The sequence below is a fragment of the Ammospiza caudacuta genome, chromosome 2 (genome assembly GCF_027887145.1).
Source record: "Ammospiza caudacuta isolate bAmmCau1 chromosome 2, bAmmCau1.pri, whole genome shotgun sequence".
Lineage (NCBI taxonomy): Eukaryota > Metazoa > Chordata > Aves > Passeriformes > Passerellidae > Ammospiza > Ammospiza caudacuta.
In genome coordinates, this window is record NC_080594.1 from 85,953,686 (window position 1) to 85,971,775 (window position 18,090).

At 40.2% G+C, this 18,090-nt stretch overlaps 1 protein-coding gene across 3 annotated transcripts; it reads left to right on the forward strand.

The window, feature by feature from the left end:
• The first annotated feature begins 2,223 nt into the window (after window positions 1–2,223).
• LOC131572343 (arylsulfatase D-like) lies at window positions 2,224–16,405 on the forward strand. Of its 3 annotated transcripts, XM_058825500.1 has the most exons (11): window positions 2,224–2,563; window positions 4,413–4,462; window positions 4,984–5,133; window positions 7,026–7,147; window positions 8,561–8,683; window positions 11,744–12,167; window positions 12,899–13,035; window positions 14,238–14,372; window positions 14,751–14,913; window positions 15,204–15,325; window positions 16,035–16,405. In XM_058825500.1, exons 2-11 carry the CDS (start codon window positions 4,437–4,439, stop codon window positions 16,403–16,405), a joined length of 1,773 nt encoding a protein of 590 aa, XP_058681483.1. In that variant the 5' UTR covers window positions 2,224–2,563; window positions 4,413–4,436. The 3 variants fall into 3 exon arrangements, with proteins under 3 accessions (XP_058681483.1, XP_058681484.1, XP_058681485.1); XM_058825501.1 differs by lacking the exon at window positions 7,026–7,147; XM_058825502.1 differs by lacking the exons at window positions 2,224–2,563; window positions 4,413–4,462; window positions 4,984–5,133; window positions 7,026–7,147 and adding an exon at window positions 7,706–7,786.
• Window positions 16,406–18,090: the final 1,685 nt, after the last annotated feature.

Sequence of the window (18,090 nt, forward strand, 5' to 3'; positions counted from 1 at the left end):
AATAGCATTGTAGGACAGCTGGGCTGCCCTCAATGTGCCTGTCTCACCATTGAACATAGAGTCTGGAGGGCAGGCTTGGATGTGAACAGTTAATTTTTTGTAGTGAAACCCAGGTGATCTGAACCCATTCTGTGGTGCAGGAGAAACAGCACTGGATGATGTCTCCTATTGGAAACCATGTGGACAATGAATTGCCATACAGCCTTCTAAGTATATTAGTCGCATTACTCCCTAGCTATGAGATAAGTCAACCCTTGGACAGGAGTTGGGGTATCTGAATTACTGCTTTACCCCAGACCAGGAGAGCACTTTTGAAGCATCTGTCCCACTCACCCTCACCTCCTGCAGTTTGGCCCATGTGTCAGAGCAGTCCTGGAATACATGAGCCAGGCTTCTTCCCAAGGTTACAAACCCATATTGCGTGCTCCAGGACGACAGGTAATTGCTCTGCAATTGTTCCTGGGCACCCAGGCCTTGAAGACCTAGTGTAAATCAGAGTTCCAAGAAATAACATCACATCATGGCTGTGTAATGACTTTTAGAAAGGTGAGTGTGGATCCGCTGTGCTCTGAAACAAACAGAAGGCAGTAGTCGCTAGAGGGAGCCCCTAAATCATCATATCCTACACCAAACCCCACTTCAGCTCCAGGATGTTGAAGCACTTTAATAGCATCACACAGTGTTACTGCCTCCAGTACTCAGTAAAGAAAACTAGGGAAAAAGACAGGAGTATGCAAGGCTTCTGCAAAATTCGACATTCATTCCACCTTCTGAAAAAATACAGGCTTTTTAAAGATCTCCCTACAGAAAACCAGCTATTGCAAATTCAGTGCATTGGTTGGGAACGGAATTAGCTTTGCCTAGACCTTTTAAAAATGCCATCTTCAAGTAGCACCAGTGAGAGTGCATTCACCTTCTCCTCCTTCAAAGATCAAACACCAAAATGGGCACAAGTGGTCACTCTGAAAATCTTTAGACCACAAGCACAGCCCTCCTTCCTTTAACTTCATAAAACACCATAGGTGTGCCCAGTGGCCATTCCCAGCACCAGACTTCAACAAGCGCTGCTTAGAGCAGAAAACTGGTCCGGCTCTCTCTATGCTTGAAGAGGGCTATGTAAAGGACAGCAAAGGCACTTTCCTGTTGTGTAACTGCAGGCATGCATTCCATTTTCTGCTGTATTCTAAACTTAGTAAATAACATAGCAGTTACATTTTGTGGTTCCCTGTTACAAACTCTGTAGAATTTGAAAGAAGTCCTGGAAAAAACACAAGGATATGAGAGCTGTGGAGATGGCCCCAGCTGCAAAAAGAAGCTCTTTCAGTCAGGAGGGATTGATTGTAACCTGGGCAGAAAAACCCAGAACAGCTCAGAAGGTGTTTCTTTTTAGAAAACATGCAGCAGTAGAGGGCATCAGACAACAAGAAACCCTGTAGACCTTAATATATCCTTGAAGTGCTAAAGGCACAAAGAGGGGAATGGGAACTAGAGAGGTGCAGACTGGGATTCTGCAATGCAGGTGGGGATCAGAAAGCAGACTCTGAGAGAAGTCAAACCAGACACATCACTACTTCTGTGCATGTTGGCTGTAACTACTCCAGCATGTTAATGCTGTGGTGGGAGGGAACAGGGAAGGGAAGGGAACACCTTTCGTGCTCTAACTTGCCTCAGAGGTGCTCCCCTAGCAATCCAGCCTGAGCACTGCAATTTATACCACCAACTCACCAACACATCTCCCTTCTCCCATAAGACACAAAAATGCAGGAAACTGTTAGTAAAGCAGGATTGCTCTTGGGTAATGCCTCATGCTGTCCCAAAACACTCAGTACAAGAGGACTCACATAAACAAAACCAAGAAAATAAGCACTAGCCAGCATGTAACCTTAATTTATCCCTTTGAGCAATGGCTAGGAATCAGGCAGCACTCACAAGTGAAGCTGAATGACTCATTTTCTGAAAAAGAAATTTCAAGCCTCTTAACAACATTTCCTCCCCACCCTAGAACTATTTGTCCCAGCATGTACAGAGACAACCACCACACTGCAGCATGCACTCAGGGTGGCCATAAAGAGAAGAAATTAGCTCAAATTCTATTTCTACAACAAAGAAGTGCTGCTCCGTAGCTACAGCGATTTTCTCTTTTCCTTGGTGGAAGTGAGGAAATGTTTATTGGGAACTATTATTTATAGTACCTTTCACAGGAATGTCTCAGACTTGAAGGAGATTGTTCCCTGAGAGACTGGTGGTTAGGCAGAAAGGATTTTAGCTGCCTCTGTGGCGTTCCCCAGCCAGACCCTCACTCCCCGTGTGAATGTCAGAGTTGTGCCAACAGCAGGGGGAAGTGCAGCTGGAGACTCCATGAGAAGCCAGAGCATGCAGCTGCTCGGAAGCTCTGGCACAGCGTGCTTTCCCTGTGCTGAGCTGTGGGACGTGCAGCCAGGGCACATTTCGGGACTGCCTTCAGAAACGCCGCGCAGTAGCAGCTCTCCTCGGGCTGAAAAAATTCGGGATCATTTTAAGTCACCAGTCCATCAGCTGCCTGCTTTGAACACAACTCGACCAGGTACTGTATTCCTCCCTTACTATGTTGGGAAATACACAGCAAAATGTTAATGGCTATTTGGAATTTTTTTTTTCCTTCTGTAGATAAAAATATCTCAAGGGCGTTTTTAAAATACTTTTCCCTTTAGAACAACATTCTTCTCATACAAGGCTATGTACAAAATAAAAGCTGCAGGCTATGTGTTTACAAGTCTGGGTTTGCTTTTATCGGTATCAAGTCTACAAAATAGGAATCTTTAAAAGAAATTTTCACAGACTGAATAGCACTGAATTAAGTGGTATTAACTGTGTGACTTTTCACTGAGTGTTGCTAAGCTGACGTAACAAATATGTACTGTTTTCAAAAAAACTGCATATGAGTATGTCTAAAACAAGTATTTCCTCTTATGAGATTTTTAGTATCTTGTAAGTATTTTGTTAGAAAGGTAAAGACTGATTATAAACTTTGAATCAATAAAGGAAAAAATTGATAAAATATGAAAGATATGCAAGCTCTTCCCCCCCCAGGATTATTAAAACAGATGAAGAAAGGGACAAAAACTAAATTACTTTAGGGGAGGGATTAACAATGGGAGAGGGAGGAAGGAGTTTTGCTTTAAGCCAAATTCAGTTCAGAGAGCAGAGGGGAATGTTTGCTTTTGATTTCTCTGCCTGGGCTCCCATCACCTTTCACTGAGGAAATGACTTGACAGGGATAACACCAGTCAGTAAAACAAATCAATAGCTGTTTTCTGTATATTGCCTGCTGTTTTACAGGAGCTTCTGGGGACGTTCAGCCTTGAGCTCCAGCTGTGCTTTAAATCTGAGCTTCTCTACTGTGTGGCAACCAACTGCACAATTAAATCTGATTATGTCCAACTCCCTTTTACTTCAACTGTTTTAGAGGCTTATAGGATATAAATGTTAGAGATGACTGAAGTGTTCCCTTGTACTTTTCCTATAACTGCTTAGGATGCAGCAAAGGCACAACCTCACATGCAGGAAACTGAGTGTCTCTAGATAGCAATGCTGCCTCAGCTCTGCTGCTTGTAATATTTTGGATGCCAGTTTTCTAAGCACAGAAATATAATTTTTCCCACTGAAGCTTGTAGTATTGATGGATAAAATGCAAGAACTATGAATATTGACTAAACTGCTTAATACATCATTTCTGGAAAACAAAAATAAATAAGAAAAAAACACAATTCATAAAACTGAGGTGCTTGGGACAGTTGAGCCAGGAGTGGGATAAATTTCAAAGCAGTCTATTTTAAAGCTTTAGAATGAAGCTCACTCAGCCCCTACTTCAAAGTCTTCAAATAGTTTAATCTCACTGTCCTGACAGTGAAAGAAATCCCCCAGAGAAACCTCTTCATTCTCAGAGTTAAGTAACAAGAGGTCATGAATTCTTCCAAGAAATTATAATTGTTGGAAAATGATGACTAGAATTTTTACAACTAAAAATTCCTCTTACAAGCCTGAAAAGAAACTTAGCATATTATGTGAAAAAGCACAATGCTGCAATTGTCTGTGGTTATAGAAATGTAAATTATATTGAAGACTGGATTTTAAAGCACTATTTTTTTTCCTTTCTGAACACTAAATATTTTTATATGCATGATTCATGTAAGAAAATTGAATTATTTCGCTATTTTGAAATATTTTGCTATTGGCCTAGCAATAAAAATAACATTAATGCCTTTACTCTTCTTCATTTGGGGTCTGATCTGAGGTGCACTGGAGTAAATAAAACTTAATGTTAACCGGCTTTGAGTAAGTTTTTAATACATTTTTATTGCAGAATATGAAATATATGCAAGCTATTGCTACTAGGAAGATGTAACTATGACAGAGTACTCTTGGTTTTGCAGGATTTGAACACTCCAAATGCAGAAATGATTTGGCAACTAACATCTCATTGGTAAGAAAGTTGAGTTGAGTTACTGTTGTATCATACTTAGATCTAAAGTGAGTGAAGGTTAATAATGATGCAATACTGTGTTATAAAAGAGTAGCATTGTTTCTCACACAATGTGATTTTTAGTTTTTTTTCTTGTTATTTACTTTTTCACTACCCAAAGATCCCAGTCCAGGCAAAAACCATGTCAGAGGAAGTTGATCCCATTCTCAGCTTCCCAAAACAACCCTTTATAAACATCCAAAGCCATGAAGCAAAATCACTTGTATTCCATCTGCTGCATGTAAATTCCCATGTGAGACTGCTCACAGGAAACTTGGAAAAAATTGGGAAAGGATATTTTTTGAAGTTATAGTTCTGACATTTTCCTCTTCATTACCTCAGTTTGGGTAAATGATGAACACTTAGTGTCTGGACAGAGTGGTCTGGTCTGCAGCCAAGCTCATGATGGAGGGTCTCTGAACCTGTGCAGGGGAGTGATGAATGGCCAGGTCACTGGCTTCTTTCACTCTTCTGTGTTTCAGGTCACCCCTGGTTGCACCCCTGATTTTTGGTCTGCTTCTGCAAGCACCGTTCACCCATCCTTCCACTATCACACAGCCAAACTTTGTCCTGCTGCTGGCTGATGATCTCGGCATAGGGGATGTAGGCTGCTATGGGAATGACACTATCAGGTAAGGAAACTGACCCTAAGGGTGAACAGAGCTGGTGTGATATTTATTGTAAACCTGAAACCCTCTGCCTAGCATTGTCTCACAGCCTGGAGGGCATTCCCAGGGCCAGCTCTGCTGTGTGGAGCTGCTTTACTGTGGGAATATGACAATCATTCTTGTGTATTCTTGACTGCCTAACACTTTAGAAACAGCTATACCCAAAGGTAGAAATTGTCCCCTCTTCCAATACACAGGCCTCATTATCTCATTTTAATTCTATGTTACAATTTTTTTCCCAGTCTCACCTCAAAATTAGTTTAATGACTGCAATGAGCAATGTTACCAGGAAATATTTCTCTTTTCAGCTTCAAGGACATAAAATTTGCCTTCTCTTTGAAAATTGTGTCCCAGTACTGCCTGATGGCTTGCAACATGTATGAACAAAATGAAATTTGCTACAATCCCTCCCCTCATCCAGCAAAGTTCTTGGAATCTTACCCTGAAAGGCTTCAGTCAGCAAGTTCCTGACAGGCAGCTGGTGATCACAGGGAGCAAAGCCAGGCCTCCACAGCATCATCCCCAAGGCATGGATTTTCTTTTTACATTCAGGGTGTACTAGCAGGGTGACAAGCATCTGGGCTGTCTTAGCAAGAGTTCTTTGAAATGCAAAAAATGGCAGCATTTTGAAACAGCAGTTTGGGAGCACCCAGTGCTCCTTTGAGGAAGAATATTTATCAGCTAACTGGGATGGCAATTGTGCTGAAGGGTGGAACTTCACCAACTGCTTTGCCCAGTTATACTGGACTGCACCTCTGGTGAAAGGCTGTAGAGAATAAGAAATGCTGCAGATGTTGTTTCCTGGCAGCTGTCTTTGGGGGAGAAATCCATGACAAGTACAAAGCAACAAAACATCCAGGATCTTTCAAAATTCTAATGAAGGTTTTGCCTTCTTATGAACACTATTGAACTGATAATCGCAAAAACAAAATTGTAAAACTGAAGCTTAATCTAGTCTAAAACACAAGTAGGCACACCTTGAATTGGAAGAGGGGGATATTGTATTCTGAAATGTAAGATATTGCCTTGTCTGTAACTAGCGTGCTAGGCAAGCTTGTTTATGTTGGTTGCCAGTTGTTTGCAAAATACTCTCTTCACACCTTACTGATGTGTGGCTTAATTCATGCTGCCCTGAGAGATTGCCACACAGTGTGAAAACATGCAGGATTCCTTTCCCTTTTTCTCCTTCTCCCTCGATACAAATGTCATGAGAAGCACCCTGTTAGCTTCCTTATCAGTACTGTAAGTCATGGAGCATCTTGTCTAGTCAAGCACTGTCACCCTGTGGCAACCCAATTACCATGACACTGATGCACTGAGGCTGATACACAGCTCTGTAAGAAGATAGTGTAGGAAAGGCAGCTCTGGGGAAATGAAAGGTCTTTGCTGTCAGGGTGGTGAGGCATTGGAACATGCTGTCCGGAGAAGCTCTGTGGATACCCCATCCTTGGAAGTGTTCCAAGCCAGCTTGGATGGGGCTCTGAGCAACCTCATCTAGTGGAAAGTGTTCCTGCCCATGGCAGGGGGGGTTGGAATTTTGTGATTTTTAAGGTCCCTTCCAGCCCAAACCATTCTACAATTCTATTATTTCTGCAAGACTCTTCATAGGACAAGGAAAAAAAAAAAGAAAGAAAAAAAAAAGGTTATCTCAAAATTAATCCAGATACTGATTTTTAATAAAGAAAGAAAAAGAGAAATATTTTCCCATCACTTGAGAAAATTTAAACAAATTACAAAAATATTTCCTGGCCATCTTCAAATAGAACAAACTTCTGAAAATAAAGATAAGTATATAATTCCTTATTCCCTTGAAAGACTCTCTGGTTGATATCTGGTGGCACTGGTTGCATTTTCAGGACCCCGAACATTGATGGCCTGGCCAAGGAAGGAGTGAAGCTGACCCAGCACATCGCTGCAGCCCCGCTCTGCACGCCCAGCAGAGCAGCTTTCCTCACTGGCAGATACCCCCTCCGATCAGGTTTGCCTTGCAAAGCCTCACACCCTGCAAACATTGCTCCATTGATGGAGAGAACAGCGTCATACAAGGGGCACAGAAGAAATGAGGGTGTGCAAACAGAGGTTTTGCTCCATCCTCACTGAGACACGTGAGGTGTCAAACAGGCTTTGAGGTGGCTTCTCTATTTGTAGGGTATTTGTGAACTGCTCTGGGGGGAAGCAGAGCAGAGAAGCTCTGCAGAGCATCTTGGTCTCCCCCAAAGCACAATTTTGGCTGCCTTTTGATGCTCTGTGGTACAGATTGCAGTGAGAATGGAGTTAGAGCAAACTGTTACATTCAAAAAAATCATTATGTAAAGCAGGAAGAATAGTAACAACACACTTAGAAAGCACTAGTTAAATTAATTTCTGTCAGAGGTGACTCATCATCAGATGTCAGAAGCAGCTCAGCCCTGCAGGGAGCAGAGTAGACCTGTGCAGATGTGTGCCCATTCCCTCCAGTCAGGGTGCAGAATGAGTCATTCATGGGAAAGCTTCTTTACGTATCTGTCAAAATTAATCTGTCCTAGGAGATAACAGCTTGACAGCAATATTATTTTTCCCAATTGTGTTTTTGAAGAAAAGACACTACCCTGTCAAACTGCATCCCTGAGATGAAGAGGTATGAAAAACAAATAGCTCTACATGTTTCTAACAGCAACCCTCAAATGCTTGTTCTATTGCAAATTATCTTCGGAGCCTTCATTCCTGAGGCATTTTGAAGCTGATATGTCATCCTGCTTTTATCATGACGGCTCCACTGAGACTGGTAGTTTGAAAACAGTAGTAGTTTGAAAGGGCTTGTACAGACCCTTTCCCGTTGTAACAGCAGGGCCAGAGATGTTCAGGGCTACAATGACAGACTGAACTTTATATAGCACTGTATGATGGGGTTATGCCAGGATAAAATACTAAATGGTAGGGTGTAAACCTGCAGGTGAAGAGGAGATAGCCACTCTGTGGGGCTCAGATATCAGCCATGCCACTGTGCAAGGAAAGCCTGAGCTCCCTGGCAGCCCTCAGTGAGCTGGAGTCTGAGGCTGACAGGGGGCTGAAGTCTCCTTGTGCTCCTCCCTGCCCTCACATTCACACTAAGGAAGGGCATTGCATACAGGTGCCACTGTGACATAGAAAATCTCCTATACAATCATGTAATTTCAAATGAAATGAAATTAAAGTCTCAATATTAAGATACAAAGATGAAAGAATAGGCACTATGGTGGGTCCTAGCTCTGTCTTAATATCATCTAGGGTCCTAGATTCATTTTCCCAAACAAACAGCATTAGGAAAAATGTTAACACTACCATTTCAATGAAATCAGGAAACAAAAATGTGTGTTGGATAAAAGCACTCAACCCTTTAAACTGACTTAGATTTTTTTTATTGCATTTTTAGGGATGGATGCTGTAAATGATTACCGTGTTATTTTTTGGAATGCCGGCTCAGGAGGGCTTCCTCCAAACGAAACCACATTTGCCAAAATACTGCAGCACCAAGGCTACAGCACAGGACTGATAGGTATGGGGGCACTCCTCTCCTAAAGATCCTCTTGCATGTGTTTCATCTCACTCAAACCATTTGTTTTAGTTAGTAACTGCTCATACTTCTGTTGTAATATTTTTATTTTCTGATTAAGAATAATATGTAAATAGAAACTCTGACCAAAAAGTGCCTCTCCTAAAAGAACAAGCATATGATAAAGAGGGCAATTTTACCCTTGACCCACTTTCAAACACAGCTGTGGTTGTTAAAATACATAACAGAAAATTGTATTAATTCATGAATATTATTATGCCAGGTATAAAATACTTATTCCAATACTATTTCATTTTTTAAAAGTAAAAATATGAGTGTCATTTAAATATGCATGATGATGTTTTATACGCTTCAGAGCAGATTCACACAAAAGGGAACAGCTGCTACTTAAAACATCAGAGACAGTTAATAGTGTCACAAGATTGGGCCTTTCAGAAACAAACAAAGCAATTGTTTTTTTCTTCAGTCACAGCATGTCACTGTAGCTCACCAAGATTTCAGTACAGCCCAAAACCACTGCCTTCTTCAGCATCAATGTGAATTTGATTTTACTTTATATTTTATAGCTCTATTTTTTTTTAGTACAGTTGTAACTTTTGGTCATGATCTTGTTCCAAATAATTATATGTCTTAGATGTGTCACATAGTTCCACAGACTGATAAAGTACAAACGTTCCTGGCTGATTTATCAGCTATTTGCCCTACTTCAACTGAGCATGTAAAATGTCAAAATCCCAAATCTGTATCTTTTATACCATAAAAATATTAGCTGCACAAACCAACTGAATTTATTAATGAAACTTCCTGCAGAAATAGATTTCTATTAATTCAACAGAATAAATCTCAACCACACCAGACAAAACTAAAAGAAGCCCTCTGAGCAATTCAAACTCTGCATTACTGAAGTTCCATCTCCTGTTAGTTTTGTGGTGATATTACTTTAGTTGTTTAAATCAGCTCACAGAACAGACTGTGCATCTTGGTTTCAGCATGCTATCACTAGCAGAACAATCAGATTTGTCTCCACTCTCCCCAGGGAATTGCCCTGAGGTAGGACTCCTGCAGCTCGCCTCCCAGAAGCAAAACGGGGAGGCATTTTCCCTGTGGGCATCTCAGCTAAAAATCTCACCACAGGTGCCAAAAGCATCACTTAGATTAACCAGATTGACAGATCCTGATTAATTGCACCATGGGGGATGATGGAAAGCACCAGTGATAGGTGACACACAGAATACCACAAGAATTTTACATTCAAGTCAGGAAGCAAAAAAATCTTAACATCTACTCATGTCACCACAGCTGAATGAGCACTAAGTAGTCTCACCTGAATTGTTTGTGATTGTTTTGCCCTGAGCACAACCAGTTTAATTGCAAAGTTAAATCCTATTAATAACCTGCAGCCTGAGGTGATAATGAGATTTTTTGTTGGGAAATGCTTTGAAGGTTCTTTGCAGTCAGAAAACCAATGCTGTATAAGTAATGCCCTCAGAGATTAATTTATCTTAATTATACACTTAGTTTAGCTGCTGCAGATTTGATTCTTTTCTAGCATGTCAGAAACCTTTATTGACCTCAGCTGGAGATTTAGGTGTTGAAGTGCATCTGAATTCCAACAATACTTTAGCTGCACCTGTATTTATGACCTATGCATTTATGTATTGATTACAAACCTGTTTCGGTCTACAGCTGGCTCTGAATATGTCAGGACGCAAACTGAGTAGAGATTTTAGCTCAAAGCAATTCATCCACCTACTCTAGAACTTTCATTCTTTATTTCTATTTACAGCCAAGAAACAGTAATTTTTCTCCCCAGGGGCAGTTTTTCTGCTCCTATTGTAATGCACTCCAATTCTATTGAAACCCACTCAGAGCTGGCTGCTATTACATGTACTGATAACATACTGAACCATTTATTGAGGATAACTTCATCCTGGAAGTGCACAGTTCCTCTCTCTACAGTAAGAATTAGTTCTTGAGTAAAGTTCTTAATGTCCATTTTGATCTGACATCCAAGATCTGCAAAAAATGCCATTAAGCCTCTGATGAGTGGTAGATTTTGTTCACTCAGTTCAGGCATTCTCAAACCTCAGTGTTTGCACAAAAAGAGCCAATTTACTATGTCGCTACATAAGTGCCTAACCAGGCCGTTTGAATAAGCTGGAGGGAAAGCAAAGGAAGGTTTTGATGTGCCATTCATGAAAGTAGTTGGTATGTTCATAATGAAGAAAAAATTGTGTTGTAAAAGGACAAGAGATGTTCCTTCTAATGAATGAGGAGTTCAGTATTTAAAAGAAGTAGGCTTTCGCTCTTTAAATTTTGATTAAATCCAAATAAATGGCAAAATATTTATAAAACAAAGTCTGTTATTCTCAGTCAGTGGGTAGAGATATAATGATCATCAAAGTTACTTACAAATATACAGCTTCATGAGAAGTCCTGATCTCTTGAGCTCAAGTTTTTCTGGATTCAGTGGTTTGTCTGGCAAGCAGTTAGATGAGCTGCTAGTTACCTACTCTATCCATATCTCCCCTTAACAATCTGGCACCAACACAGAGTCTTGCCATAGTCCTGACACCAAGCGCTTCAAAACCTCCCAGGAACAAGTCTGCATAGCACTTGGAAGGTAAAGGGACAACAAAAGAAAGTTATTTTCCCCTATGCCTACAAAAGGACAGCTTTCTTCTGTTTGATACTTGACAGGTCTCCAGGAAGGCCATACATTTTTGCTCAGTTTGAAATTTTTCTCAATTTCTAGTTGTCTTTATATGTTTGGGTTTTTTTTTTTTTTAATGCTTGATTGAAGCTACAGGGTGTGAATATATATACAGAGCACAAAAAAATGTGTTGAAAATTTATAAATTGTAGAGGTTTACTTTAGTCAATCCCATTATATAACTGCATACTTGGTATATTTCTGTGTAGGATAAAGCAGTTATCACAAGCAGAAAACAACCAACCACATTTTGCGAAATGTTTTGTGTAAGGAAAAGTCCATTCTATTAAAATATTATCTTTTTATATTTTAATAACCTCTGTTTTCAGGGAAGTGGCATCAAGGTGTTAACTGTGAATCCCGCAATGACCACTGCCATCACCCTCTAAAACATGGATTTGACTACTTCTATGGGATGCCTTTTACACTAATAAGCGACTGTCAGCCAACAGAAACACCAGAGATGGACAGAGCCTTCAGGAGGAAACTCTGGCTTTCCACTCAGATGATCGGGCTCATTACACTCACTGCTGTCCTTGGGAGACTGACTGGCCTGGTTTCAGTCCCCTGGAGAACACTGACCTGCCTTGCTGCGTTCAGTCTCCTGTTCTTCATATCCTGGTTCTCAAGCTATGGATTTGTGCGCTACTGGAACTGCATTATGATGAGAAACCATGGAATTACTGAGCAGCCAATGGTGACAGACAGAACTACGTCCCTTATCTTGAGAGAGTCCATTTCATTTATTGAAAGGTGAAGACTTCCTTTGTCCACAAATTTTCTGGTTCTTTTGCAACTTTCTGTATATTTTGCAACCTGTAAACATCACTTTCCTCTTTCATGTCTTTATAAGTTTTTATAATTTTTACAGTATTATGTAGGATTATAAGTACTGTTATTTTTATTAAATTTAAATAATATAAATAGACATATCATGTAATTTAAAAAAAAAGTTGCTGCTTAAGGACACCCCTTATTCCTAACTTCACTAAAGCTGATTAATACTTGCCAACTTCCATGGGTTGTATTGAATATTTCTAGGCTACATCTAAGAAATATGTATACCTATCAATGAGAGCAGCATTGCAGCTTTAAGAAGGAATAGCAGGTGATGTCAGAAATGTGTGTGGGCCAGGGAAGGAGAAGCAGAGCTGTGATGTAGCCTTATCATTTGGACTGATAAGTGTCAGGAGATGAACCTGCTGCCTTCACTTCAATAGCACAGTGGTGCTTTGAAGTAGCAGGAAGTGGAACTTCAATCTGGAAATTTTCTATCTATGATTCAGGGTAGAAAAAGGATATTTTATACAGACCCAAAATTATTCTAAGGGATCCTAATCACTGGGTTAGAGTATCTTACAAAGTAAGGTGTTTCTGAAGGGACTGTTGAAATATCTACACAAAAATAATACCATTTTCACTACAACTGATCTGCCTTGAGGGCCTTCCTCCCTGATAACACAGTGTTGATTTCTGTTTTGTAGAAATAAGCACAAGCCATTCCTCCTCTTTCTTTCCTTTTTGCATTCCCACACCCCTCTCCTCACCACAGAGAAGTTTCTTGGGAGGAGCAGACACGGTTTATATGGAGACAATGTAGAGGAGATGGACTGGATGGTGGGTAAGTCAACAAGACATATAACAATGTCTCCAGCTATCAAATACATAGGTCTAAACAAAAAGTTTTTATTAAAAAAGCAAGGACGATTATTAAAAGCATGTACAAAAAAATCATAAGCATTTAATGAACATCTGGCAATCTTGTGTGAGTGCTGCTGACTTATAGAGTTGGTTTTTTACTTTCTTTAGTCTTGGGCTAAATGTTCACTTTTTTTTTTTGGTCAAGTGTTTACCACTTTTAACCATGTTCCCTTAGCTCCTGTCAAGGAGCTCTTCTTACTAAATATGTGATAATTATTTCATTTTCTATGATTAGTAAGGCCCAGGTCAATTCAGCCTCTTGTGGTAATTTCTAAGCAGGACATGATAGAAAGTGATAAAATCAATAAGCAAATTAATTTCAGGTGAAAAACAGCAGGTTATTTATTTGTGACTGCTGCATTAAGCAGAATACTGGATATTTTTCAGCCATCATCATAAATTCAGAAATGTTCATCAGTGTTCTCCAGTATGCCCCCCACAATAAGATTCGTGTTATTTTTCAGGCTGTTTTTCTGGAGGGGAAGGAGAAATATTTATCATTCAGCCATGATGGAAAAAAAGTATCCACATTTGCAAAAGAGAGAAAAGTCAGGAACACATACAGGAAGAATTTGGTTTCAAACCTGTCAAACATTTGCATACTGCAAATATAATTAAGAATGTCAAAAACAGCTCAAGAATTTTAAATTTAAAGGCACCTCATTATTAATGCATATTATAGCCCTGCAGTAATGTAATGCAAATCTTAACTGTGGTCTAGAAACATAAAATAAGGGTAACATTATGTTTTTCCATATTTTTCATGATGGCCACTACTGATGCAGACACTAACTTTTAGATCATCGTTTCTTTCCATATTTTTACAGTACATGGTATTTTTTTTGCCCTTGACAATACAGGCTTTTTGTCTGTGACTGTGGTTCTTGCACCCCCTGTTAAAATAACAATAATAAAGTAGTGGTGACAACACAGCACAAATTTTCTGGTTTTAGAGACAATGAAATCATAACAAAAAATATCAATCTTAAAAATCTTAAACAATGAGCAACCTTATGTAGGCAAGAAATTACACTGGTAAATGTTTGCAAGTCAGAGGTTAAAATTTAAGTAGTATGAGGGATATTTTTGCTTTTTAATATACACATATTCTTGCATTTACAGGCCAGGTTCTTGATGCTATTGACAAGGAGGGATTGAGAGAAACTACACTAGTTTATTTTGCCTCTGACCATGGTGGATGGCTGGAAAGACAAGAAGGTGGAAGGCAGCTGGGTGGCTGGAATGGAATATACAAAGGTAAGAGCTGTTAGGGACAGTGACAACCCAGCAACAACTAGTAAAGAAATTATGGCACCCCTAAGGCTTCAGTAAGATTATACACTCAAGGGGTAACACTGGTTTATTACCAAGAAGCAAATATGTCTCGTTCTAATTAGGCATGTAAGAATGAAGTAAATTCTAACCTGGGCAGGTGTCCTTTGTAAGCATGAATTCTGAGATTGTTGGGATCTAGTCTACTGAACATATTTTCACTACTGTTCAGTAGGAGCTTAGCAGCAAAAACAAGAGAGTAAAGAAGGCTCATCAAGGTAACATGATAATACAATAAAATTTGTGCAAAAATTACTTTAAATCAAACTTTTTTTTTTTATTTTTCTTTTTATTTAATGAAAGGTGGAAAAGCCATGGGAGGCTGGGAAGGAGGAATCCGTGTCCCAGGGATATTTAGATGGCCAGGAGTGTTACCTGCAGGCACAGTTATTGATGAACCTACAAGCCTTATGGATATTTATCCTACAGTAGTTCATTTGGCTGGAGGGGAAGTTCCTCAGGACAGGTACAAACAAATGCATCTTTATTCCTCCTGCTTTCCCAAAAGTGTGGAAAATCTAGCTTGGAACACATTCTAAGAGCTTGATGCTTTCTTTTTCAGTCCTGTTCATTTTTTAGACAGATCAATATCTATGAGTTCAGTCACCTCTTCTCTACCGCAGAGATTCAGCCCCTCCCTGCCATCACCTGCAATCCCCTTTCTTGTCCGGAGCTGCCAGCTGCAGGGAGAGGTGTGCAGAGGGAGCAGAGCCCTGTGCAGCTCACCTCAGCCCTGTGGTGTGTTTCTCATGCCAGGGTGATGGACGGCCGGGACCTGCTGCCCTTGCTGCGTGGAGCGGCTGCGCACTCGGAGCACGAGTTCCTGTTCCATTACTGCGGCGTGCACTTGCACGCCGTGCGCTGGCACCAGAAGCACAGTGAGTACACTGCTTCGTCACAGACATCTTTTATGAAAAATCCTTTTGATAGGATCTTTTTCTCCTGAGAAGCTGAGAGGCCTCAGAAACAAAATGTAAACAATGGTTATCTGCTGCTGTGGAATGCAACAGGTGCATCTTTGATTGGTCTCATGTGATTGTTTTTAATTAATGGCCAACCACAGTCCAACTGTCTCAGACTCGCTGGTCAGTCACAAGATCTTATTATCATTCCATTCCTTTCCTTGCTAGCCTTCTGATGAAATCTTTTTTTCAATTCTTTTATAATAATTTTAATACATAATTTTCTTTTAATATATAATTTTCTTTTAATATAATATATCATAAAATAATAACTCAGCCTTCTGAAACATGGAGTCAAGATTCTCCTCTCTTCCCTCGTCCTGGGACCCCTGCAAACACCGCCACACATCTTCTCTCAAAGAATAATGTTCACTCTACAGGAGGGCACATTTTTCTAACACAATGTTGTTCTGGGATTCCATCTTCCCAAGTACTTCGGGTGTAACTTGGCAAAGAATTTACTGGCATTGCCGGTATTGTACAGCAACAGGAGAAATTACTGCATTAGCTAATAAGTGTAGAGCTGAAGTGCATCCAGAAATGAACTCTAGAAAAACATTCACTCTTCCTTGTTGTAACTGACATTGTTATAACCAGCCTTCTGTGATCCTTTCTTTCCTGCCAGCTGGAGCAGTTTGGAAGGCTCATTACATGACTCCCATTTTCAGTCCTCCTGGAGCTGGGGCTTGTTATGACAGAGGATTTTGCCAATGCTTTGGGGAAGGAGTGGCCCATCATGAGCCTCCACTGCTGTTTGAGCTCTCACAAGACCCTTCTGAAGCCAAACCTCTCTCGGCTGACACGGAGCCCCTCTTTGACACCATCATAAGGAAGATTGGCAGAGCCGTAGAGGAGCATCGCAGGACCCTGACTCCAGTGCCAGAGCAGCTCTCTGTGTCCAACGTGGTGTGGAAACCGTGGCTGCAGCCTTGCTGTGGGACGTTCCCGTTCTGTTGGTGTGATAAGGAAGGTGATAATAAACTTGCTGACCTATAAAGGAGAGAACCTGATACTTTCTCAAAGATTAAGAGTGTTTCCTTTGGGGGTGTTGAGCCCATGGATCATTTTTTTCCCTAAATTGAGCCTTTATAAAATAATTGTTCCAGTCAATGGCACAGTATTTAGTAGAGGTAGCTTTAAGCTGGACACTCTCAGGGACGGCTCAAGACAGATGATCCAAAGACCATGTTTTAATGAGCATCTGCTGACAAGTGAATGAATAGTTCAAATGCACTGAAGCAGGCCAAGATTAGAGCTGTACAAGTAATGATTCTGAATGTATATTCAGAAGCTTTCCTTTGGGTTTTTGCACTCAATTTCTAAGTGATTCCTGGACTGAGTTCTCCCTTAATTTTGTTATCTTTATCTCCCTTTTGCTATCCTGGCAATGCATAAGGTGACCCTATGATAGATTTTTGCAGACTACTGCTTCCAAAATCATTAGAAAATAGTCTTGCCTGCAGTTCCTCAGAAAATCTTTCTTAGGAGAGGCTTTCTTCTTTCCTGGTAGCTAGTGACTCCAGCAGCAGTGATGATGGCAGCTGATTGTCCTGGGCAAGGTGTAGAGCTTGGAAATGTGACAACCTGGGCAGTGGCTGTCTGAGCTCTGTGAGAAGGGTGGGGCTCTTCTGGTTGGAGTCAGCCTCTTTTCATGGAAAGGAAATAAAGGAAAGGATTGTTCTTTTCCCTTTGCCTCCAGCTCCCTAAACAGCACTGGCAAGGGCCTTTTGACATTGATGGCCACAGCAGTGCCACACTGATAACCACCAGTTCAGTGACAGGATTGTACAAGATACCCTGATCTAAGTTGTGTTTCCTGCTGACAAGTAATATGTTCAGAAAAGATCCTTTGAAAGATGGCAAGCAGTAATTATGAAAACAAGCAATAATTTTCTATGGAAAAAAAAATGGAGAATTAAGGTATTTTTTTTGCTTCACAAGTTACATTTTCACTCCAAAGAGCTAGAATTACTCGGGTCAATCTCTTTGCTTCTGTGCTTTTTTTTTGCTGCAGTTCTTTTCTTCTTGGTGCTAGAATAGTTGTTTCTAATTAAGCGGCCTTGCAGGTAATGCTTTTCTTTGTAGGGCTGTAAATACATCTGCTCACATAGACATGTTTACACTGCTATATCAGAATAGTTACACATCTGAGAACATAATTTGCCCATTTGTTTTACTTCACTGTTTTTAATTATTCTTTAACTTCTGTGCTAGGACCAATTTATCTTATTCATCTTACTTGGTAAACATTTGGTTTATTTTGGTTTTATTTCCTCTCTTGCTTCCCACAATTCAGTCCCCAGGAAATCTGCTGGTAAACAAAGCCCTAGAGCTTAAAAGCAAAATATTTTTTTATGCTGTGACTTCATGCATTTCACATGTTATAATTCAATCAGATGCTCCATCAGTGCTATTGATAAGAAACTTGCTTAGTCTTACTGTGAAAAATTCAAGACATTTGCTAAATCCATCACTTTCACATGTTCTGATTGCTGCTACTTCCTCCATTGTTAGAAATGTCTGGGTTTTTTCCTCATTTGAGTGCATTCTGTTTAACTGGTTCTTTCTTGGCAAGATTTAAAGGTCTTTTCATATTCAAAATGAATTGTTTTCTTTAGCTGAAATTACTGCAATCAGACTGGAATTTTTCAATATTCTCAGTCATTTTCCAGGATATCACT